Source organism: Microtus pennsylvanicus, chromosome 5 (assembly GCF_037038515.1).
Source record: "Microtus pennsylvanicus isolate mMicPen1 chromosome 5, mMicPen1.hap1, whole genome shotgun sequence".
In the NCBI taxonomy this organism is placed as follows: Eukaryota; Metazoa; Chordata; class Mammalia; order Rodentia; family Cricetidae; genus Microtus; species Microtus pennsylvanicus.
Genome location: NC_134583.1, coordinates 26,963,071 through 26,987,254, shown reverse-complemented (window position 1 = coordinate 26,987,254; position 24,184 = coordinate 26,963,071). Strand labels below are relative to the sequence as shown.

At 41.6% G+C, this 24,184-nt stretch overlaps 1 protein-coding gene across 13 annotated transcripts in view; it reads left to right on the top strand.

The window, feature by feature from the left end:
- Positions 1-24,184, top strand: part of Eya1 (EYA transcriptional coactivator and phosphatase 1) — a 143,777-nt gene that overhangs the window by 93,492 nt on the left and 26,101 nt on the right. For all 13 annotated transcript variants that reach the window (XM_075971402.1, XM_075971403.1, XM_075971406.1 and 10 more), the window contains one exon: positions 7,650-7,739. In XM_075971402.1, coding sequence (XP_075827517.1) covers positions 7,650-7,739 — 90 coding nt within the window. The remainder of the gene's footprint in view (positions 1-7,649; positions 7,740-24,184) is intronic.

Sequence of the window (24,184 nt, the reverse complement as noted above, 5' to 3'; positions counted from 1 at the left end):
TCCATCTCTGTGGGATATGTTCCTCACCCCATGCATTTATACAAACTGCTAACTAGAATTAGAAGCTTAGTCAGATTTGACTTATTGTATTTTTCCTATCCTCTTTCCCCTTCCCTCCCTCCCTCCTCCCTTCTTTCATTTTGTTCCTTTCTTCTTTCTTTAGGATTTCAGTCCCATTGGTTTAGGTTTATCCCTCTCAGAAAAAAAAATGCACATTTCTGGTTGTTGTATTGAGGTCAATTTTTGGCTTGGACAATCTCTCTCAATAGTCCATTATGAGATGTTCTTACTTAGCTTTTCTCTCTTTTTTTTTTGTTTTTTGTTTTTTGAGACAGGGTTTCTCTGTAGCTTTGGAGCCTATCCTGGAACTAGCTCTTGTAGACCAGGCTGGCTTCAAACTCACAGAGATCCACCTGCTTCTGCCTCCCAAGTGCTGGGAGGCATGAAACACCACTACTTGGCTTTTAATAACTTCTAAAAACCCCATTTAATAACTGACCACTCTCATGGACTCATAGGTGCCATATGACTTTATGTCTTTCCAATGATAATAATTTACCAACAATATTTTCAAGCAGCAATTGTGCCTAATCTTTAAGTATGCTTGAAACCTGGTATCTCCTCAGGAAGTTCTAATCCATGATCTATAGTAGTGAGCCTGACCACAGTCATTTCTCTGGAGGTAGTTTCTTTACAAGTCTCAACATGAGACCAAGTGCCCAGCAAAGACTTAAGTGCATTTATATGCTAATCCTGATCAGGAAGAGACTGTTCACACTAGGGGAGATCATTAACGTTTCTGGGAGAGTTGGGGAATGGGATAACTTTATCTGTGCCCAGTTGGCTGCAGCAACTAGAATTGCTACTTGTGGGGTGGATATATGTGCTTTATGTTTATGGATAATTGCCCAAAGATGTCAAACTCTTACCGTTTGATGAAGTGGCCCAATCCAAATCGCATGTGCTTTCTATTGAGTTATCAGGACAGTAGATTCTTGATACAAATGTCCTGAACTGACTTTAGAAGATTCCATTTTTTACTCTTGTTATTTTTTGTGCATATGTTGGTATTACATTGGTATTCTTAAAAAGACTCTACAAATTTATATTTTGATCCTACCACCAATAGGACTTCTAGAATCATGAATTACTAATAATCTACAAAGAAAGAATTGTTTAGAAACTGTTCAAAAATTTTTAAGGGTTCTACATTGAAAGTCCCTCAGTAATTACTGTTGTAGTCATATGCCACTACCAGCCATTTGTTAAGAAGCCTAGGGAGAAGTGAAGTCAACTAAAAGTTATATAAAACTACTACAAAGTAACCATGCTACTTGGCTATGCAAGCAAACATTTTGGTGTTGTAACTTCTAAAATTGATTTTTCTAAATCAACATATGCTGTTAGATATTCTTGTGATATTTTCAAGCAAATGTGTTGTGATTGTCTTCTCACTACATCCTCCCCATTACCCCTGCTCCTTCCATAGCACCCCCAAATACTTTTCCCCTTTTGCTTCCCGTGAGTCCTTTTGCCCACCGCCACTCTCTATTACCTAATATTACCGCTTCTTAATCTCCTTCGAGAACTGTTTTTAGACTTTTATCAACATGTATTTATATACTTCTTGGGTTTTTTAAATGAATTCTTCTAGATTCATTGACACAACTTCTCCTCCAAAGTTCTTAGGTCTTCAGAGTATTGAACACCATTGCCAAAAATCCTGGAATTACGTCAACTTTATGCTGATAAAAAAAAAAAAACCACTGGCGTGCCCTCAAGTTTAGCTGGCATATTTCAGGAGAACCCATGGAAATTCCACCTAAGAGTAGTTATGCTAAATGTTCTCAACTTAGCTTCCACCAAAACCAGTGTTCTGTTGACTAGGCTCTTAAAAACATCATAGTCTCAGAAAAATTGAAAAGTTGTGTAGAAAATTTGTAGAAAGATCCTTGTTATAATAACTACAATAAAATTGAACTCATGATTAACATTAACATTAGCACTGGTGGGTGACCATGTTTCTCAGCTTTCTAACACAGTAACAAGACTTGCGGTTTTGGAAGCAGTTACCCAAGAATGATTAGCATGGCTGTTTTGGATAGGGCAATGCATCATGGTAGGAAAATTTGATAAAGCGAAGCCAGTCTTTATATGGTTCAGAAACTAATGAAAGGGTCACACTATCTACTTTGAATACATGACCCACATGACTTGAGAACCTCCCAGTGAGGCTATCCTCATGAAGGTTCTACTGTCTCTCTTCCAGCATACTATTGCTATGGATCAAGATGTTATCATATGACCACAAAGAGCTCTCAAGATCCAAACTATAGAAATTATTCCATATGTCTAGTGAAATTCCGAGGATGACTTTCCTAGGACATCTATTACTTCTAAAAAAAAACCTGGACTTCACATCCTGATTGAATGTAAAATATTGATGTATCTTGTAGCCAGGGCCTAGAGTCCAGGGTTGGACAACCACACAGCTGTGGCTATTCATAATAGCCATAGAAATAACAGTGGTAGGGGGAGTGGCCTCAGTTGCTTACACTTTGGGAGGCAGTGGTCTAGAACTTCACCTGTGTTTTTAAATTTAATTGGCAAATAAAACAGTTCTACTCCCGTATTACTTACTGCAGAGCCTAGTCGGGAAAAACAAAGAGGGATGTTGAATCAAGCCTGGGGGAACATGTTCAGCATAACCATGAACACACAGCTTGGTCAAAAAACAAAATATAATAATGTGGGAGAACTCTGGGACAGATCCTTGATGATGGCAGGCAGATCCTTTGCCTCTATCATATGGTCAAAATTTTCAGCAGGTCTGCTTGCGTTATTGTTATAGATATATCTAAACACACAATACATTCAAATTCAGATGCTTTTGTATATTTGAATTTATATTATTTGAGTACAAGGGATGTATCAGGGATGCAACTCTTGAATAAAAGGAAAGCATCAGGTTTGGGAGAATATGATGAACTTGCCCTGATATATGTTGAGTTTCAGATGCTTTATGGTCATCCCAAGGGAAGTGAACAATAGCTGATAGATTTTTGATCCTATAGTCAAGATTTCAAATCTGATATGGTTGGGGCCAAGAGGGTCTTTGGGTCTCACAGTGTCCTAAATTGACTGATATTTGAGTTATATTTACAGGAAAGATTAATTATATCCATTATAGCAAATATATATAGCCAAATTATAGTAGGTGTTTGTCCTCTCTCTAGTTATCTTTTGAAGACAGTGTTTTGTGACAGAAGCCACAAACAGAGCACACATTGAAGAAAAAAATAAAAATGAGACATGTATTGATCTTTTGTTTTGAATATAATGTTTGGTTGGATATTTGGTAAAAGAAGTGGGAGAAGAGTGACTTAGGAGACAGAGCCCAGTGATAAACACAGCTGAAAAGATCCATGGCAAGAGGGAAACCACAAAGCAAAGAAGTAGAAAAGCGTAAGAAAAATGGAAAGACAAGGATGAAGTGTCAGGATGCTGTGTTTGACTTGTTGTAGGGATGGAGAAGCTGTTTATCAAATACTACAATTTGAGGATAGTAGGGTGCTACTCTTGAATAAAAGGGATGCATCAGGTTTGGGAGAATATGATGAACTTGCCTTGACTTATGTTGAGTTTCAGATGCTTTATGGTCATCCCAGGGAAAGTGAACAATAGCTGATAGATTTTTGACCCTATAGTCAAGATCTCAAATCTGATATGGTTGGGGCCAAGAGGGTCTTTGGGTCTCACAGTGTCCTAAATTGACTGTAGAATAGATGAGACCAGAGTCCCAGGGATAAGTACCAAATGATGGATGATTAGGTTCTAAGAGGATGCCCAGAAAGATTGATGGTGTCCTTAATATCAGAAGAGGAGAAATGGCAAAAGTGTAGCCAGTGGGTGTGAGTGCACATGATGGTCAAATGGGACCATGGAAACTTTTGATAGTTAATTTTTCTTAGAATGAGATATTACTTTGAAAAGAGGGAAGAGCTCTAACTTTCTCAAAAGTGGTGTGAAGGAAAGCTATGCTTTAGACACACTGAGAAGAGAGTAGACAGCAGTAGCGAATGCCCCAGATGGCCACATGGAGAGATGGAAACATTTGGTAAGAAGTTTTCCTTAAAATGAGATATTACTAAATTTTTCATAACTGCAACCCTGGAATCTGTTATTGCAAGAATAGACATATTTCAAGAAATGTGAAATTAAGCCAAAGGCATGGTGATTTCCATGTCTCACTTTTGGTCCAAGAATGTGGAGAGTTTGTTTGTTTTGTTTCTCCTTCCGAATTTTCCAAAATAAGTCATAGAGCCAAGACTAACTTATTAAATGTCTCACATTTTATTTACATCAGGCATGTTTGAAAATATAATGGTATTAAAATAATATTTAGTATGATAGGAAAATAAAATGTGTTATAATTCTGGCTACTCGAATTGTGTAGGCAAACCCATGCAAGTTATCTGCCCACCCTTTTGCTAATCTCCCTTGAGCAAAGCTGCTAGTGTGAGGTGTCTCTGTACTTCACAGGGCAGCTTCTGTGCATAAACCTAGCACTTATAGATGTCAGGGAGGAGGGACCTCCTAGGGCTCTGCTTTGCAAACTGTTAAATGAGCATGGAAACCATCAGAGGATCCTCCAAGAAGCAAGAGATGTATTTTGCCAAACCTGTATTTCATTTTTTTTTGTATTTTTGCATTAACACTTGGGGAGGTCTAAATGTGTGTATGGGGGGAGTGTGATTCTACTTAAAACATGTCCATGAATACTGCTTTCCACAGACCTCCTTCCTAGTCTAAGCTTCTCCCCTCTTTGCTCACTGCCAAAGTGTGTTTTCGCTGTAGGAAGTGTTTCTGAAACAGCATCATTAAATGGCAGGTATAAAAACCATAAAAGAATGATAATAACGGCCAGCAAGCTGTTTCTGTAATTTATGAAGACAAGTTAAAGCATACTATATATTAACAAACAATAGAGTAATTCTTTTGATGCCCATGTAAATAGGCAAGCATATCAAGAAGAAATAGGGCTTTTTAACAGCGGCAGTATTGTGGTACATGTATTTCACGGTTGGCAATTAAATAGATGTGGTAAGTCTCTACCCTTGCCACATGAAAAGACTTGCTGGCAGGGTTCTACGACAAGTCAGGGTGTTTTCATTGGCATGAGCAATGGTTCTCAACCTGTGGGTCGTGACCCCTTGGGGTTAAATGACCCTTTCACAGAGGTTGTATATCAGATATCCTGCATGCCAGATATTTACATTACGATTCCTTACAGAAGCAAAATTACAGTTATGAAGCAGCAACAAAATAATTTTATGCTTGGGAGTCACCATAGCATGAGGAACTGTATTAAAGGGTCTCAGCATAAGGAAGATTGAGAGCCACCGCTCTAGGGCCCCTGTACACATTAATCTGGTGTTCTGTTTTAGAAACAGCCATTTGAATGGCCCTTGTTGATCAGTCCTGTTCTGGATGTTTGAGCATTACCTTCTTCCAGAGCATTTACTGACAGAATCCTTGTGAACAATTTCTTCTGAAACTAAGAGGAAATGGGTTAGTTGTTTGTTTGTTTTACTTATAAACTGCTTATAATTCTTGTACAATATGAGAACTTTCGTTGCTATTACGAGGTATTAAACAGGCCAAGGTAAGGAAGGTAACCAGCCTGGATGACCTGATATAAAGTGTGTGGGAGTTGGTTTCATTTCTCCAACTCTTGACTGTACAGTCTCTGACTCTCTTCCACTGTCGGTCCAATAGCTGAACAGTGGAGAGACCAAGGATATTATGCTTCCTATTTGCAGGCCTTCTTCCCTTCTGTAAGTAGGTGGTGTTGGGGTGGAGCTAGTGGCATGGGAAGATCTGCTCTGCAGCCCCTGCTCAGCTGATTGGCCTGAGAGGTGTGCAGAATTTGCCTCCTACCCCTCTGATTTCCTGGTGTGATGTTACAAAGAGGGGCTGCTTGTTCATCCTAGTTGGCCAGCTAGCTCAGCCCCAAAATAACCACACAGAAACTGTATTAATTAAATCACTGCTTGGCCCATTAGCTCTAGCTTCTTACTGGATAACTCTTACATCTTAATTTAACCCATTTCTATTAATCTGTGTATCGCCATGTGGCAGTGACTTAGAGGGTAAAATTCCCAGTGTCTGTTTCTGGTGGATCCACAGTGTATCTCCACCTCTGGCCTTCCTTCTCCCAGCATTCAGTTGCCTACCTAAGTTCTGCCCTATCAACAGACCCAAAGCAGTTTCTTTATTAACCAATGAAAGCAACACAAAGACAAAAGAACCTCCTACACCAGTGTGATGGTGGCAAGCTAAGGGACAAGATTTTTATTATTGTTGTTATCCTGTTATTCTATATGAGAGAAGTGGTAGGTCCCAGCTGGTTGGTCTAGGGCTCCTCTTCCACACTTCCAAATCAGGGGTTACTGAGGCCTGTGGTGGATACTCCAGGACTTGCTTTCCTGAACACATGGGCAGTGGTCAAAGTTGTGAGCAAGTCTTGAGATCTGCAATAGAATAAGAAAACCATAAAGGAATTGGATAGTATCCATGTTGTGTAGCAGTAATAGAGGGGAATGTTGTTTTCTTTGACTTGTGTTATGTTCTTGACTCAAGATTTTGATGAGGTACAGGGTAAATTAACCCTGCCAGATGGAATAATTTGCCTATTTACAATTTTCCTGCTAGGTAGATTCTATATTTATTCCAAACCTTGTTCCAAAGGTTTATTGTGATAAGAAAATATAATTATATGATATTATAAGAAAATATTATTCTTTGGGAGAAGTTAAGCTACTGTATATATAAAGTGGTTCTGTGCATGCCAATTAAAGCTTTAGAAACTGGTCATATATTCCTGGTCATCTTTCTAAGTGGAATTTTTTTCTTCTTTGCATAAATGATTGCAACCAGAAAGCATATTGGTTCCTAGATTTTATATATTAAAAATGCAGTATTATCATAAAGAATAAAACTATCCCTGCGCTCCCCAAGCTTATCAGTACCAGTAGATGTTATTAGGGCAGAGGCAGCAGGGAGCAGTGGACTGGCCATGACGTGGGCATTGTGAAGAAGCTGCTGGATCTTCTTGGCTCAGTGCTTCCATCTGCATGACACTGACTCCTGGAGCCTGGATATGTCACAGCATCAGTCCCTAGACTGAACATGGGTCCACGTAGTCAGCTCAGCCACCACTTCCTTTGTTGAGTAGGGAATCGGGCAGGCAGTCTGAATACATACAAAAAGAGAGTGACTTACCATCTAGAGTATGATATCTGAACTTCATCTAGACTATGTTTTCCGATATTTGGACAGTAACTGCAGACAGTCTTCACAGATTATGACACAAATTTCCTCTACTTCATGTGTCTGAGAACCTTATACCTTATTTTCGTGACACTTGGGGTGCGCGCTACTTTGTTATGAGGCTTAGGAACATACCTGGAGTACCTTTCATCTAGGAGGTCTCCAAAGACTGCTCATGGACTGACGGACAGTACAGGAAGCTGACTTCCAGCTCTCCCGGGGTGGCACGTGATCCTCACCTTTCCTGAGATGAGATGCCGTCTTTCTTACAGCCTGAAGATCATTCCAGTTCCTGACCTGTAAAATTCTCCTTTCAGGACCCACCTACTTCAGTTTCCCTTGGCCTGCGAATGGAAGAGATGATCTTCAACTTGGCAGACACGCATCTATTCTTCAATGACCTAGAAGTAAGTTCTGATTGCTTTACACATACTTTGAGGAACATATCTGAACATGCAGGATGGGTTCTGAAATTATCATTGGGTATTGCTCTTTTAAACACGTAATTGGAATACTGAGACAAAGTACTGATAAGGCAATATGTTTCCCTTTTGTGGCATTTATTACATTTTAAAGTTGGATCCTGAATGATTAAAATTGGATGACAAGATTCCCAAGTATCAAGTGTGATTCTTAGAAGCTTTTTAAGCCATTTGTGCAGCTGCTTGTGTTGTCCCTACCCACCTCTTCCGGTGCTTTCCTGTCCAATCTGATTGTTTGGAGCCGGTTTGCATGGGGCCTTTACTATCTGGGTGGCTAGGACTTCTCATGCCTTCACTGCAGCTGGTTTTATTGGGGGAACATTTCTAAGGAGACTGGCTGACTGGAAGGGACAGCGGCAGATGCGACCTTAGCTGGATTCTTAACAAAGACGGGCATTGTTTTCACCTATCTCCGTTATGACAAAACATGACTAGCATCCGCCGCCCCCCTCCTTCACAGGGACCCTTGTTTATTTAACTCTCAGTGCTAAGCAAGCTTGTGGTAGGGCTGCCAACAGGCATTAATCATCAGGTTGTTGCTTTGCGAGGTTTTATAAACGTATGTTATTTCAGACAGGAGAAGAATCTCAAAGATTGAAATAGAACTTTTACTGATCAAAGTTAATTGGCAGCAATTGGCCTTTAAATATTTCCTGATGTTTCCCTTCTCAAAATCAAGCAAAATGCACCTTATTTAATAGAGGATCCCAAATCACTTGACAAATGCCAGTGTGTGACAGAATGTACATGCGGTTTCTTCAACATCTGCCCCGTATTTTGATTTCTTTTCATCTGCAATGAAACAACTCGCAGGCGAATCGGCAGCTTCCAGGGCAATAAAGTGATTTAAATGCACTTGATGTTTTTTTCTCATTCCTCGGAGATATGGTTATTTTTAGTTTTACAAGTAAAGTACAATTTTTATTTTTGCATTTGTAAGTGTTTGCTTTCCTCAAGGAAACGACACGGAATTATGATTTTTTTTTTTATGGGGACATTCTCTCTGAGTGACAAGTTAAGAATTATCTTTATAGAAATTTCATCATCAACACTTATCTTCAAAACTTGCTGCTGACTTGTGGTTGTATTTCACTCTATGGGAAAGCAACACAAAAATTCCATATTTTACTTGCCTGTTAACATTCTTTATCCAGACTTCCATTCGTCTCTGAAGACACAGACTAGGTTGATATTTCACACTTAGTGCAACCTTGTCCTTCTCATTGCTGTCTGTCAGTGTTCGTAACATCCACCAGAACTCGACGAGCAATGCTTTGCAAATGATTGACAGTTCGGGCTCGTTGAAAATGTTAAATGGTGTGGCAAAAACTGAGAGGTTAAACAAAGTAATAATTCATGATATAATTTATTATGGTACTTATGAAAGCTTCCAAACTCTGTTTTGATTTAATGCAGGTTTATTTTGTTTGTTTAGTTTATATTATTTCCTCTGAAATACAAAGAGAGACGGAAGCGTCACTCAAATACCTTAAATGTACATACTATAGAGATTCTAATTTAAGGATGTGGGTGAGGAAAAGTTTTAAATGGTCTTTGAAGTGATTGAAATGACATAATCTATTCTTGTATGCATGTTTTTTCTTATTAGAAATAAAGAGCAGAAGAGAACAAATATATAATTTAACCATGTATATAAAATGACAGTGGAAATATTTTCAGGCCCCAGACCTGATACAAGTAGCTTTTATGTCATTTTATTCGAGAACATCATAAATGTAACCACAAAAGTAGCCGTGAAATATTCATTTTGCCTGTCTCTGGAAATTATTTTCTCTAGATTTGTGTGGCATTTTTTAAATAAATTGGTTCTTACACTCTTGCAGCCTTAAATTTTATAAGTTTTTTAATTCAACAAACCTGGTACTGGGTCACTGGAAGCACAAGTTTCTTTGACTATAAAGAGTAAAAAATATTGCCTGGCCAACACTCTTAAGAAAACCAAAATTATCTTCTCAGGCAGCAGTAAATGGGCAATGTCTGGTTTCCCACACCCGTTCCAGAGTGTGATGGCAAACGACACAGATATTTCAATATGCTTAGACTATAGGATTTAGCTTTTGACCCTCTGGGACACAAGACAGTTTGGGGAGTTTGACGATCCCTTGTTGGGCACAGAGTATCATACCTGGACTGTGGTCAGTGGCATTTGCCTTTGCTTCCTTCTCAGATATTAGCCTGTGACAGCTGCCTCTCTGCACATTCTTTTTAGCTCGTATTTGCTTGATAGGCCAAAATGTGGGAACTTCCAGCGATATACCATCAAAGCATATACACAGTGCCTATTAGGGTATGATTTTAAAGATTTAAGGTACGACTTTTAAAGGAGTTCATAAATGTCACCATGAACTCTGAAAAGTAAAGTAGATAATAACACTAGTTAGTCTCCAAGTCTTGCCACCTCGGTGGCTTTTTGATTTAAAATATCAGAATTCACATTAATCCCACTGATGCATCTGGAAAGTAAATTTAAAAGGAAAAAAACTTGCTCCTCTGTGTCGTTAAAATGGTCTGATGTGTTGAAGAACAAGAAAGATAGGGAGACATAACTATCATGGGATGCAATAATTTCCCCGGTGGAGACAGGCTGAAATATTAGTTACAAAGCATACCTCTGACTCCCTGCTTCCTACCCTGACAGACACCCCACATATCACTTTACAGAAAGCCCCCACTTGCTATCCGAAGATGCTTATATGGAAGTCTTTTTTTTTTTTAATGACACTGTGAAACTAGACTGTTTTTCAGCTTCTTTAGCATGGATGACTTTCTAACTGAATAGAGAAAAAAATTTCTCTTGGGTTTATACTCAAAGGCCATGTGTAAACAGTGTCAGCAGTAGTAAGGTTGGTGTCTAAGCCACGCCCCGCAGGTTCTCCTACTGGAGCTCTCCACATTGAAAAGGAAATATTTGGCGCAGATGCTTATGTCCAAATCAAAACAAGGCATTCAGTTTGTCTGGCGCTTTCTCTTAGTGTTGTCTAGCGTTCGCTGTCATGGTGGCTGTCACGCTCGTATGTGGTGGTCTTTAGGATTAGGCAGAAATTGTCTTCATGTGTTGCCCATGGAGAGATGAAGGCTGGGAGGATATGGAAACCCTTCCCCATGTCTGTGGAGACATCACATGAGTTCATTGCCATTCATCCATCAAGTTGGTCTAGTGCGTTTAGTTGGGTGCCCTGGTTGGAATTTTTTTCAACCTGACTTAAGCCTGAGTTATCGAAGAAGAGGACACTTAACGGAGAAAACACCTTTAGGAGATTAGCCCAAGGGCAATTCTGTGAGACATTTTCTTGTTCATGACTGATATATGAGAGCCCAGCTCACTGGAGGTGGTGCCATCCCTGGGCAGGTTGTCCTGGGTTGTAAGGGGCCATGGAGAGCAAGCCAAGAAGCAGCATTCCTCCATGGTCTCTGCTTCAGTTTCTGCTTTGAGTTTCTGTCATGACTTCCCTCAGTGATAGAGTGTGACCTGAAAGGTGTAAGTTATGAGAAATGAACCCTTCCTCATCCAAGTTACTTTTGGTCATGGTGTTTATAGCAGCAGTAGAAACCTACCTAAGATAGATGTGACAATCATCTATCACATTCCTGCTCTACACACGCCGAGCACAAATACTCTGACTCCTGTCTAGATCAGTTTGTCTAGAGTCTGTTTTTTTGTTTTTTTTAAATACCTATACTTATAGCCCTTGCTGTCACCCCCATTTTTATATAAAAGGAAGAAGAGAGGCTCTGGCCTCAGGAGTTCTGGGTTTGACAAATCAAAGGCCCATGTGAGGAACTGGTGGGCAGTGTCTAGTAACACCAGAAGAGGCGAAGAAGATTTGCTTGTAAAGAAATACGTGCGCACATTGGTTTAACTCAGCCTTTAAATGCAGTGTAAGCTTTATTATTCTAAAACCCAGGTTAGGTAGCAGTTATCTTAACATATCTTATTTAGACATTTATTTTTATCGTTTTATTTATTTCTTATTTTTATTTTATCTTTTTATTTTTATTTTGTCAGTCATGCTGGTGTTGAATGATTTCAAATGATGCATGCTGTATGGGCCTAGCATGTGCCTCCAAAAACATGAAACAACTAAATTCAGAATTTGTGTGTGTTGTTTTAGAATGAAGCGCTGGTTCTTGTTTCCTTCCCCAGCAAGACTGATTGGTCTGGTCCATGTCTCTAGTTAAGAGTAACATAAACCCTCTCAGTTTAGGGGAGGATGTGCTTTGTAATCAACAAACGAGTGTTAACACAATGACTTGTATTGAATTTGTTTTCCATGTTTTCCAACTAATGGGCAGCAGGAAGATTTTATGTAATCCATTATTCTAACTAAAATATAATTGTTCTTTTTGTTTTGTTTTATTTTTCAAGACAAGGTTTCTTTGTGTAGCCTTGGCTGTCCTGGAACTTTCTCTCTAGACTAGGCTGAGCTCAAACTCACAGAGATCCACCTGCCTCTATTACCCAAGTGCTGGGATTAAAGGCATGCACTACCAGTGCCAAGCATTATCTTCTTGTTATTATTTGTTCATAATTTCTGGTAAGATTGATATCTTTATTTTGCCTCAAATTTAAAATAGAAATCTAATGCTATATTCAAATGCTTCGATAATTTGATGTTTATAAAAAGAAATTATGCGCCAACATGAAAAGTGGTTTACATAGAGATGTTTCTTAGCCTAAAGATGCAGAGAGCTTGCCTAGCCTGTGTGAGTCCATAGGTTCCAGCCCCTGCACTGGAGAGGGGGAGTGAGATGGAGGGAGGGGGCAGGGTGGTAACCTTTGTGTGGTGTGGGGGTTGGAGACCCAGGATGTGAATGGACAAACAGTTGCAATGGTCAGGTGAGAAAACATTCTGAGAGGAGAATGGCAAGCGCAGTGGCCTTAGGACAGAAAGACAGCCACATGGATGGCTCAGACAGGCACAGTCCACAAGGGCTTTACAGAGATTGTGGCACAGTGTTTTACTGTTGCACTGGGAAGCTTTTGATAGAATAGCATCAGATATATATATATATATAGATAGATAGATAGATAGATAGATAGATAGATAGATAGATAGATAGATAGATATAGATATAGATAGATAGATAGATAGATAGATAGATAGATAAATAGATAGATAGATAGATAGATAGAGGAATTGTGTTCCTATCAAATGAGGAATGAAGGGAGAGTTCAGTGGAACCAATTAGAAACACTTGCAGCCAAAGGGGATGGTAAAGCAGGGCTGAGGCCCTCACAGTTCTGACTCAGTGGGGAATCGGGAGATTTATAGTGCATCTGAGTGGAGGTTCTGGTGGGAGGTGCTGGGCTGTTTGTTTTGTTTTGTTTTTTTAACCCGAGTCTTAGTAGTATGAGGCTGTAGCTGAGGAAGAGGAAGACTAGGTCGGGATGGTGTGAGGGGGGCTGGCACTGATGTGCAGTCATGTCTTCTGTGGAAATTTATCTACCTAGTCGGTACTCGTGTCAGAGATGGCAGAGAGACTCTCAGCAAAGAGAGGCAAATCTGAAGGTATAATTTGGGAAATTATAAAAGTCATGAGGACCAGGTGGTATGTCCCATAGGGGGGAAAAGTGTAAATTGAGAAAGGTGTCAAAGACTGAGTCTTAGGCACCCTGCCAGTGAGAAACAGGAGCTCCAAAGAAAACTGAAAGGAATAGCCGGTGAAACAGGCAGGAGCGTACGGCATCAAAAGACCTTTGGAATCAGGATTCGAGAACTTATGTCCCATGCTGCCTGGGCTGTAGATGAACACAGAATGGTCCTGGCTGTGACTGGGATGTTGGCTGCTGGTGTCAGCTGCTGTCTGGGGTGTAAGATGTACGGAGTGGTCCTGCTGTGACTCAGATGTTGACTGCTTGGTGGGGCTGATCAACATCATTTCAATGACTGACGTGCAAAGCATGGAAACAAGATGCATCAAGAGACTGTTGCATAGGGGTTTTTCTTGTTTTGCTTTTACTTTGAATGTTTTTGTGCTTTGCACATTGGTGCACACCTACATATATGGGTGCATATGAATGTGGAAGCCAGAAGTTGATGACAAGCTTCTTCCTCCACTATTCTCTTTGTTGTGTATTAAGGCAGGGTCTCTGACTCATCAACTTAGCTATTCTGTGTAACCAGACTGCAAACCCTCCAAAGTTGGTCCTTCCTTTGCCTCTCATGTGTTTGGATTAGAGGTGAACTATCCTGCCCAGGACATTGCCCAGCATCTACCTGGGTGCTGAGGATCGCCCTCTAATTCTCACAAGTGTGTGCCAAGTGTTTTTACCCGCTGAGCCATCTCTCCATCCTCCAAACTAGGTTTTAAGTAGAAGGTAGTTAGGAACACTTGAGTCTTTGTGGGAATGATTCAGGAGAAAGGAAAACATACAGGCTATAGCAAACAAACAGGGGAGTATGTCCATAAGCACAAGCCCCAGGACTGATCTTAGGGAAGGGTCAGTTTTGTCCCCATAGGTACAACTGAAGGTAGGATTCAGCAAAGGTAAGAGGGGGTCTTTCTTGCTATAGAAATTCTTACTACGCCATTCTATGATTCTTATTTCTGTGTCTTCCTCTGTAACCCAGAGGTCAGAGGAAATACCTTGAGATCAGAGACTATTGACTGTCAACTTGAACTCTAAGCTATTTACACAAGATTCATTACATAGAAGGCTCTCTTTTTTCCCCTTGTTTTCTTTCAAATATCTTCAAGCTGCTTTGCAGCGAGGACTAGTAGCATGTGTGCGGTACCAGAGACTCAAGGTGTCAAGCATGTCAGGGAAGTGCTCTATAGTTTAACTGTGCCTGCAGCCCAGCACGGTTCTCTATAATCTGAAAAGTTAAACTTTAAAAGCAAATGAAAATTCGTCACGATCTTAAAAAAATTAACATCATCCAGAATCTTAAACTTTGAAATTGCTCTTTTAAAAGTCATATCACAAAATCTTGCTGTCAAAACACAATTTATGTAGGAAGAAGTATGATGTTGAATGATAACCACCATGGTTCTAGTTTAGGATTTAAAAAAAGGTATAAATATAAAAATAAGATAAAAGGACTTTATTCATTAAAATATAAGAGATAAATAATTTGTATTAATAACTAGTTTATTTCTGGATAGTGGAATGACAGATTGCTTGCTTTTTAAATTTTACTTCCTGTAGTTAATATTTTTATTAATAACACATTAGTGGTACAAATTAATTGAATTCATTAGCTATTTCCACACACACATACAACATGCCGTAAACTTATTCATCCAACTTCTCCCCTTGTCACTGAAATATTTCTTATGGTAATAATGAATATAATCATGACTATTTTCTCTTGTACTCAAAGACCTTATTCAGAAACCTATGGTTTATCTTATAGTTTCAGTGGTAAACAGCTTAAACTTACTCCCTTAGGAGGCCATCCTGTACCTCACCTCCCCACCTATCAGACTGGATGGTGATGACTTCTTAGGGTCCATGTGAGTGCTGTATGAATTAATAGCTGCACAGCACATACACTGGACCTTGGCACACAGGAAACCCTAAATAGGTCATAGATGGTGCTGTTATTGCCTCCTTTTGTTGCATGAAGAACACAAGAACATGGAGCTAAGCACTGTTAAGGCTAAGAGGGAGAAACAGACATTATTAAAGGGGTTAGAAATGAAGGGTATAAGCCATATGTGTTTTGCTGCCCCCCAAATATCACATACAATTGTAATGAAGCATTACCAGATATACCAAAACCAGTGTCAGTGGTTAGTCTGCAACCTATTCTAGGCACCCCCTGAGTCCTCTTGCTCCACCCACATGTATATTCTCCCATCACCTTGCATGGCGTGGTTGGTGGGCTGCTCGCAGTAAACCACGACTGTAACTGAAGGTCTTGTCTTCGTGGGAAAGGGTGTGTTTCTTTGTTTGGGACTGGCACACTTTCTGTTACATGTTACAGAAAACCTGTCTCAAAGGGTGGAACTTGCTGGTGGTATTAGAGCAGGGAGAAGAGCCTGTGGTAGATGAAGTCACTTCGTCAGTCACAGAGCCTTCCCTGCAGATGGAGCTCCAGGACGGCAGGTGCAGGGGGCTGATTGGCTGGAGCTGTCGATAACATAAGCAGGAGTGAAGGCATCGGACCCCAAGGAGTGCCTTGACCTTGATTCTCCATCAAAACTATGAATTCATACTTTGCAGTATCTGCAGTTTTTATATATGTAGATCATTGAAGTGGGCTGAATTTGCCCCAGACCTGTTAGTTTTAAGTAAAGGGAAAGCTGACATGGAACCGCAGGTTTCTTTGTCAAATAGGTTAGTACAAAACTTGTGGTCATACCTATTGTATCTCAGAACCTTGCTCATGGTCTTTAGTGTAATCTGAAGTGACTGAATGGCCTCTCGGTGTGCCAAGGAGCCCCAGTCCCCGGATGGTGCTCCCTCCTACTTGGCTTTGAAAACAAGGCTTGTTCTATCTTTCAAATCTACAAACCTCAGTCACTCTTGTTTCTAAGCAACCTTGTTTCTGTTTTGGATTTACTGAAAACAGCTCAGTAGACAGACACATACATATTCCTATTGTTGAATATGGAAAAGCATTATTTTAGGAGCTTCTGTAGTAGTGGTGAAGAGTTACCTCACTCTGACCAGTGCTGACTTGTTCTGCATGTTAGCCGGGCATCCAGGAAGTGAAATGCATCCGTTATGCAGAGTCACAGAAACACTGTGTACTCGCTGCTTTTCCCATTCCTGGGACAAAATGCCTGACGGAAGCCCCTGAAGGGAGGGGCTTTTACTTCTGCTCACAGTTGAGAATATAGTTCACCTTTGCAGGAAGGGTACAGCACAGGAACTTGGGGTAACTGGTCACATTACGCTGCCATCAGGAAGCAAAGGGAAATGAATGCTGGTGCTTAGTTGCTTCTCTGTATTCAGTCCGGGATGCCAGTCCATGGAATGTTTGCACACACATGTGGGTAGTAGGTATTTTCACCTCAATTACCCAGGCTGGAAGCTCTTCCACAGTTCTGCTTAGAAGTTTATTTCCTTTGCCAAGCAATTGTAGTACATGCCTTTAATCCCAGTGCTCAGGAGGCAGAGGCAGGGAGATCTCTCTGAGTTCAAGGCCAGCCTGGTCTACAGAACAAGTTCTAGAACATCTAGGGCTACATAGAGAAATCCTGTCTAGATCTACCCCTCCAAAAAGGAGTTTGCCTCCTTGGTGATCTTCAATCCTGTCAAACTGACAATCAACATTAACCGCCACTTTTAATGAACACCATTTTGAGAGCTGGGCAGAGAGAACACAGGAACACACACACTACTGTGCCATGCCTAGCCTAGAGGAGCCCAGAGGCTGGGTAGAGGAAGAGGGGAAAGGGATACTCTCAGATTTGGTGATGACAGTGGCAGACGCATGTGTGGGGGCTTGTGGAGTCCAGCCTAGGTGAGAGGGTTGGAGCAGTGACCTCACTAGAGAGTGATACAGCAGGATGCCTTGGCTTCGAGGAGCAGAGTTTGAGTGGGTGCAGAGCCCACAGGATCCCTAGGAGGTTAGAGGGTGGAAATAAAAGAAGGTTCTGAACAAGGCTTTTGAAAAGCAGATTTCATGTGAGCCAAGGGTTAAAAAAAAAATGTTCCAGAACTTTTCATGACTATGAAGGTGAATTACATCGTCAGCAGGATCAGTAGTCTAAGTGGGAGATCACTAGAGTTACCCCAGGGGGAGGAGAAAACATGGCAGCTTAAAGAGCTGTTAGGAAATCAGCTGTAGCATTTGTAGGCACATGCTGCCCAGTAGGTAAGAGTTTTAATTCCTAGCCTGGCTGAGCAATGACACAGAGAACCCAGGAGAACCAGCTAGCCTTGGAAGGAAGATCTTGTGTCCAAGCTGGAAGATTTGGTTATGCAAGGCGCTCCCAACATTAGCAAGCAGTGTGATGAAAAGATGTAAAACTCAGCAGAGGGCCCCAGGCAGGAAGCGTCACCCATAACATTGTTTGCAGTGTCCCAGAGATGACATGGTGAAGGAGAAAAAGTAGTTCTCTGCGGGGGGGGGGGGGGGGGGGGGGGGGGAGCTACCTGCCTATGATACTAGTTTGGCAACATAGAATCTGAGAAAGTTCCTGATTCAGGAGCTCAAATGACATAGTAAGCAGATTGGCCACTCGTAAGTATCAGTTAGTCATGAGACTGTAACTAGCTTGCCAGTGAGTGTCTAGTTCTACTATGCCATGCTTGTGATTCCGTCGTGTGGGGCCACAGAAGTAGGGGGCAAAAACTGAGGACAGAGAGACTGCTTAGAGAGGTAGATGCAGCTGCGCCCCCCCCTTTCCTCTGTGCCACCTTCACACTGGCAAACCCCCAGAGAGCAGCAGGGACAGGGTGTGGGGTTCCGCATTCCTGACTGGGCACCTGCCACACGGCAGTACTCCTGAAGACGAGAGTGCTGACTGTTCCTGGCACGGAAGATGGCGTTTTCTCTAGTGAAATCGCTGCACCGAGGGTCAGTTTTTCTCATTAGTGAAAATACTAATGAAAGGTCAGTGTGTTTCAAAAGTCTGCAAAGTTGTTCTGTGAGTGTCCCCTATCTCCAGGTTCTGCTTTAGACCTTTGATTGTGACAGGTGCTGGGTCTCCATCAGTCTGAGAGGAGCTCAGGCCCCTTGGAAAACCAGAGTGAACTCCACCGCCACCCTAGGGAGTGCAGTAATACAGGAAGGAATTCAGGCATATTCTCTCTCTCTCTCTCTCTCTCTCTCTCTCTCTCTCTCTCTCTCTCTTTCTCTCTCTCCTTTTTCTTCCTTAATATTGAATAGCACAAGGGAAGGCCTGTAACTCCAACTTCCCACAAATGTATTTGAGCTGTGTCCCTGGGGGCTTCTCCCATTTCAGTGTGGCTACAATGGAGCCTCTATGTGGGCCCCACTCAGTATTCCAGCAGTGTCTCCAACAGGGCTTTCTCAGTCCTCAATTCTCCCCGCACAGTCTCAGCTACTCTTCTGTAAGCAGGTGGAGGGCTGGGGCCCGGGGAGAGGCTGCTGCTTTGGAGCAGTGTTCTTTCGTCAACGCCCCTTGCCTCTTTGGACATAACTGACCAAGCGTTGCCTTCTGAGGGACCGCCTTTCACAAAGGTAAAGGGAACGTATGTCTAAGGCACCCTCCCTTTCAGAGTTTATGCCTCTTTTGGTACAGTCTTACTGAACATGAAGATGAAGTGTTTCTTTAAACAAAAAAGTAAAAGTAGTTTGGAACGCAATCATTGAAGACAATGAATTAGCATGTATGAAGAGCATGCCAAGGCTTCATGAAACAGAAACCATTATAATGTAAGAGAAATTATTTCGATCATAGGGAATTAAGATGGATAGCTCATACTTCAATCATATTCCCAGTCACAAAGTTGTAAGCAGAAGCCCCCTCGTAAAGTAGCCATGGCCTTCTGGAAATTGTGAAGATGGACTTTTCAAAACATCAGGGATGATTTTAAAGTTTTATCGAGGTTGAAATAAGAACTTGGACTTCTCACAGGGCAGGGAACCCTGATGCTCTTTGGGCTGACGAGGGAGGGGAACTTGATCGGGGGAGGGGGAGGTAAATGGGAGGCGGTGGTGGGGAAGAGACAGAAATCTTTAATAAACAAATAAATTAAAAAATAACCCCCCCAAAAGAAATTAATTCCGTGGCACTGCCATTAGGGGTAAGGAGAAAACAGACGAAGATACTCCACTCTCGAGGGGTTTGTAATGTGGTGGGGATTGGAGCTAAAGGGTACACATACGGCCTCTGTGTATGTTTAGAAAAGATGAGAGGAACAGGAAACTACATACCACTCAGGTTAGCGGGAAGAAGCAACACTGAAAGGAGCCGGCTTAAGAAATCAGTGTTGTGAGCCAGAGGTGTCCAGTGAGCAGAATCAGACAGCTGGACTGTTGTTAGCCACTAGAAATATCTATGAAAGATAGGAGATGGATGAATGTCACATATCTAGGCATGTGCATGGCCGTCATCATCAACTTCAGCCTTTAAGCCAAGTATCCAAGCGCTATTTTTTTTTTCGAGACAGGGTTTCTCTGTGGTTTTGGAGCCTGTCCTGGAACTAGCTCTTGTAGACCAGGCTGGTCTTGAACCCACAGAGATCTGCCTGCCTCTGCCTCCCAGGTGCTAGGATTAAAGGCATGAGCCATCACCTGGCCCAAGCGCTATTTTTAATACTCCGAATTAAGAAGAATCAGCTTGTTTGCTATGCCACCAGCCATTGCTTAGCTAAAAGAAACACAGAACATGCACGAAATGGGATGTTACACAGCCATTCAAAAGATACAGACTGGGCTTGGTGGACACCCTATGACCCCAGCACTCAGGATGGAGAGACAAGGGACTTAAGAGTTCTAGGCCAGTCTGGACTACTAAAGAAACATGTCTCAAAAAACCAGTGATAGAAATCATCATGATAAGTCAGTGATAGATCATTTGCCTAGTCCACATGAGGCCTCGGGTTCAGTCTCCTGTGCTGGGCAACCACACACACACACACACACACACACACAGAGAGAGAGGGGGGGGGGAGGGAGGGAGGAAGGAAGGGAGGGAAGGAGGGAGAGAGAGAGAGTAACAGATGATTAGTTGATATTATAGGTATTGTCACATATTATTGAAGGAAGGGGAAAATCCATCTTCATCGGGATTTACCTGCTTGATTGCCCATGTCCCCTGAAAATGTAAGCTTTCTAACAACCACAAGCAATCAGGGGTCAATGAGTGAATGGGTGGGGGGGGCAGCATCATGAGAGATGCTTGCCAGTGGTCTTGCTGACATAGGAGGAGGAGTAGGCTTCTTTTCTACATTTCCCATGAATTGTCTGCGAGGGTTTAGAACATTTTACAACCAGACAGTAATTTTATTTCACAGGCTTTTATATCCTGACGGTGCCATACAGTAACATTACCAGTTATCTTTGGCTGGGTCTGCTTTCCTACCACCACCACCTTGCCAGTCAGACCACCTGGAAGGCTATTTTCAATCTTAGCCATGTGCTTGGCCCAATGTTAAGTAATCACATAGGGAAAATGCAGGAAAAATGGGGTGTTATTTTACAGGTATTACATGGTAGAGCACTCCAAAGTTATCTAGAGATGACTCATTATTGTCTGTTAAATGCAGAGTTTTAGGAAGACGAGAAAGAACACAGGACAGGGTCTCGCCCATAGCAGGTGCTTGACAATGACTGTTGTGCAAAGGGTGTATTACCCAGGTGACGTTGGACTCTCAGAAAGAAGCCAATCAAAGCCTAGCTGAGGAGTAGCCTGAAGGAAAGAAAACTGAGAAAGAAAGCATCTTAACAAGATGTGGATGAGCCTGTCATCGGCGAAGAAGGGGACTGGATGTGGCAGGCAAGGGTGCGTCATTCCTGACTGCACAGGAGGGACGAGATTGTACTGGGAAGCTTTGGTAGAAGGGCCACAAAGGTCTGGCTGTGTTGGAATACACTGAGCATTTTTAATTAAATGTTTCTGCTGCACCAATGGAGTGAAACAAAAGCAGAAATATAGTGCATTGCTTCCTCCACCCCCAAGATGGTGTTCTGTAGTAATAGGGGAGCAGGCCTGCTTTTCGTCCTGCCTGGCTCCCGCATGGCTAGCTTTACACCCGAAATAACAACACACAAATTGTATTCATTTAAAAACTGCCTGGCCCATTATATCTAGCCTCTTCTTGGCTAACTCTCACATATTAATTAACCCATTTCTAATAATCTGTGTAACATCACAAGGTGGTAGCTTACCGGGAAAGATTCTAACCTACGTCTATCTTAGGCCAGAGCTTCATGGGGTCTGCCTGACTCTGCTTTCTTTCTCCCACAATCCTGTTTTGTCTTCCCTGCCTACCTATGTTCTGACCTATCAAGCCAAGCAGTTTTCTTTATCAGTTAACCAATGAAAGCAACAGGTAGATAGAAGACCCTCTTACATCACTGTTCCGCAAACAACGTGAAGTTGCAGCACAGACTGGGTCCAAAAAGGGATTATGCAAGTATTCTAGCACATTCCCTGACAGAAAGTCATAGCAGTAAGCACTGTACCAGTTCTCTTTAGCCATTCTCTATGTTTATACAGCTGGACCACCAAGAGTAACATGTTACTTGTTTGTGTGTGATTCTGGATGGGATGTACTAATAGCATGCAGAAAATAAATAAGAGAATTCAGAATGTGTCCCATGTAAACTCCAGTACTACTGGCATGGTTTACATAGTACTCACTCATAAGTGGCTTTTAGTCATAAAGCAAAGAAAAAACAGCCTACAATTCACAATCCCAGAGAACCTAGACAACAAACAGGACCCTAAGAGAAACATATATAGATCTAATCTGCATGAGAAGTAGAAAAAGACAAGATCTCCTAAATAAATTGGGAGCATGGGGACCATGGGAGAGGGTTGGATGGGAGGGGAAAGAAAGGGAGGGGAGGAGAAAAAATATATAGTTCAATAAAATCAATAAAGACTATGCATGAAAAAAGTCATGCTTTTTATTATGTCAACATAATACAGTATTTTCCCTAATAACATAAACACCCAAGCATATCTGTGGCTCTAATTCTGGAGAAGGGTCTTTGTAGATGGTGGGGAATGAGTATGAACGAGAATTTCCTCAGTTTTCCTTTCAGGCTGTCAATGATTTGAAGCCCGTGGGGCTCCTCGTACTGGTGGGGCAGCTCTGGTGAAGCCCTAAAGTAGTGGAATCGTTACCGTCATCTAAAGACCATATCTTCTAACACAAGGCCCAGCAACACTGGCGTGGGGTAGTGGGTCTCCAAGGCCCCTGGCACTTGGAAGAGCAGATATTTTATGAGAAAGCCCTCAGAGGGCCTCCCTCCCCTCAGGGCCCGCTGACGGGAGGTGATGACGGGACCCTTCCTGCAACTCCCAGGGAACCTTCCTCCCCCTTCAAGGGCCGATGTCCGGTTCTGTGTGTTTGTCTTTCTGGAGTCAGTAATCATTCCATGGCAGAGAACGCTGGTTTAGGAATACTTGTAGGTACCCCGAGAGCCTGTCTATTTTGAGCAACGCAGTCCTTTAGATGCAATTGAGTACTTCTTACCTCTGTAAGATTCTCTGGCTGAATAACCTAGCTGAAGTTGATAAACCACCCTCTTTTCAACTTTCAGACTGCAAAATTTAACCTTGCCCAAAAAGAAAAAAAATTACATAAGATTATTTGTTTAGCAATTGTATTGACTTGAGGTGTTCAGTTCAAGGAGAATCTACAGCCATAAATAATGAAAAGCTATAACCTGCATGCGGCAGTAGATCTGCTATAGGGAAAAAGAATACTTTCTTAAATGCCACCTTTCATAGTTTTCAGCTTATTGTTTTATGTACATAAACAAAGCAAAAACGTTCTGTGTCAATTAAAGTGTCCTGTTAAACACTTCATATAAATTCATATGGGGCTCATTTTCCTCAGGTGGCAACAGGGGTAAAAAGAAAGTGACTACAGAAAGGGATGAAAGGTCCCCTGGCCGGGGTGTTTTTCCAGCCTCTGCCAGCCCGGCTGCGGTGGAAAGAATGGTTCTTATGAGAAGGTGATTATTCACAGCAAGCCTTGAGTTCGTGTCACTGTGAAAAATTCTTCTCCAGCGCGTACTCTCAGCAGGAAAAATAGATCTGAAAGAAGGAAATGGGAGTTACAAAGAACACTGTCTGCTGCCAGTGACAAATTATGTGTGCAAAAGTGATGGGCAAGCCCATTGCAAATCGACAAATCGATTCTGCAGTAAATCAAAGGCTGGCCTGAAGAGCGCCTGTGGGCTGGCATTCAGCAGGGGTGTTTGCATTAAATGTGCACTGAGTCCCCTTGTCGTAATGTTGTGGATAATAATTATTCTTTACTTTATCTTGGTCTTTCATCATCACGCTTTAAATTACATAATACAATGTAAAGTGCATGCTATAATGAATGATAAAATTACATACTATAATTTGAAATTGACTCAAACGCTAACTCACCGCCCTGTGTTGTAAAATGCTACAGCCTCTTATGTTAATTGAATAATAAACAAGCTGTAGAAGGTTATCAGCCGTTACCCGCAACATCAATGCTGTAGGCAGAACACCCTGAAATACCGTGTGCTGTTGAACAAAACAGAGTAAACTTGCAAGGGTGCGTAGCCCAGAAGCAGAACGCAAACTTAGCATGTGCGAAGTCCCCTCAAATGAATAAAAGATGTGTCTTGTGCCAAACAGTAAACATTCATTGAGCTTTGAAGGAAAAAAAATTAAGCATTGATATCATTAGATCAAATGTAGCTGTATCATAACTGTCAATTAGATTAATCCGTTAACATTAGAGACATAGCATGAAAACAGTTTAAATAAGC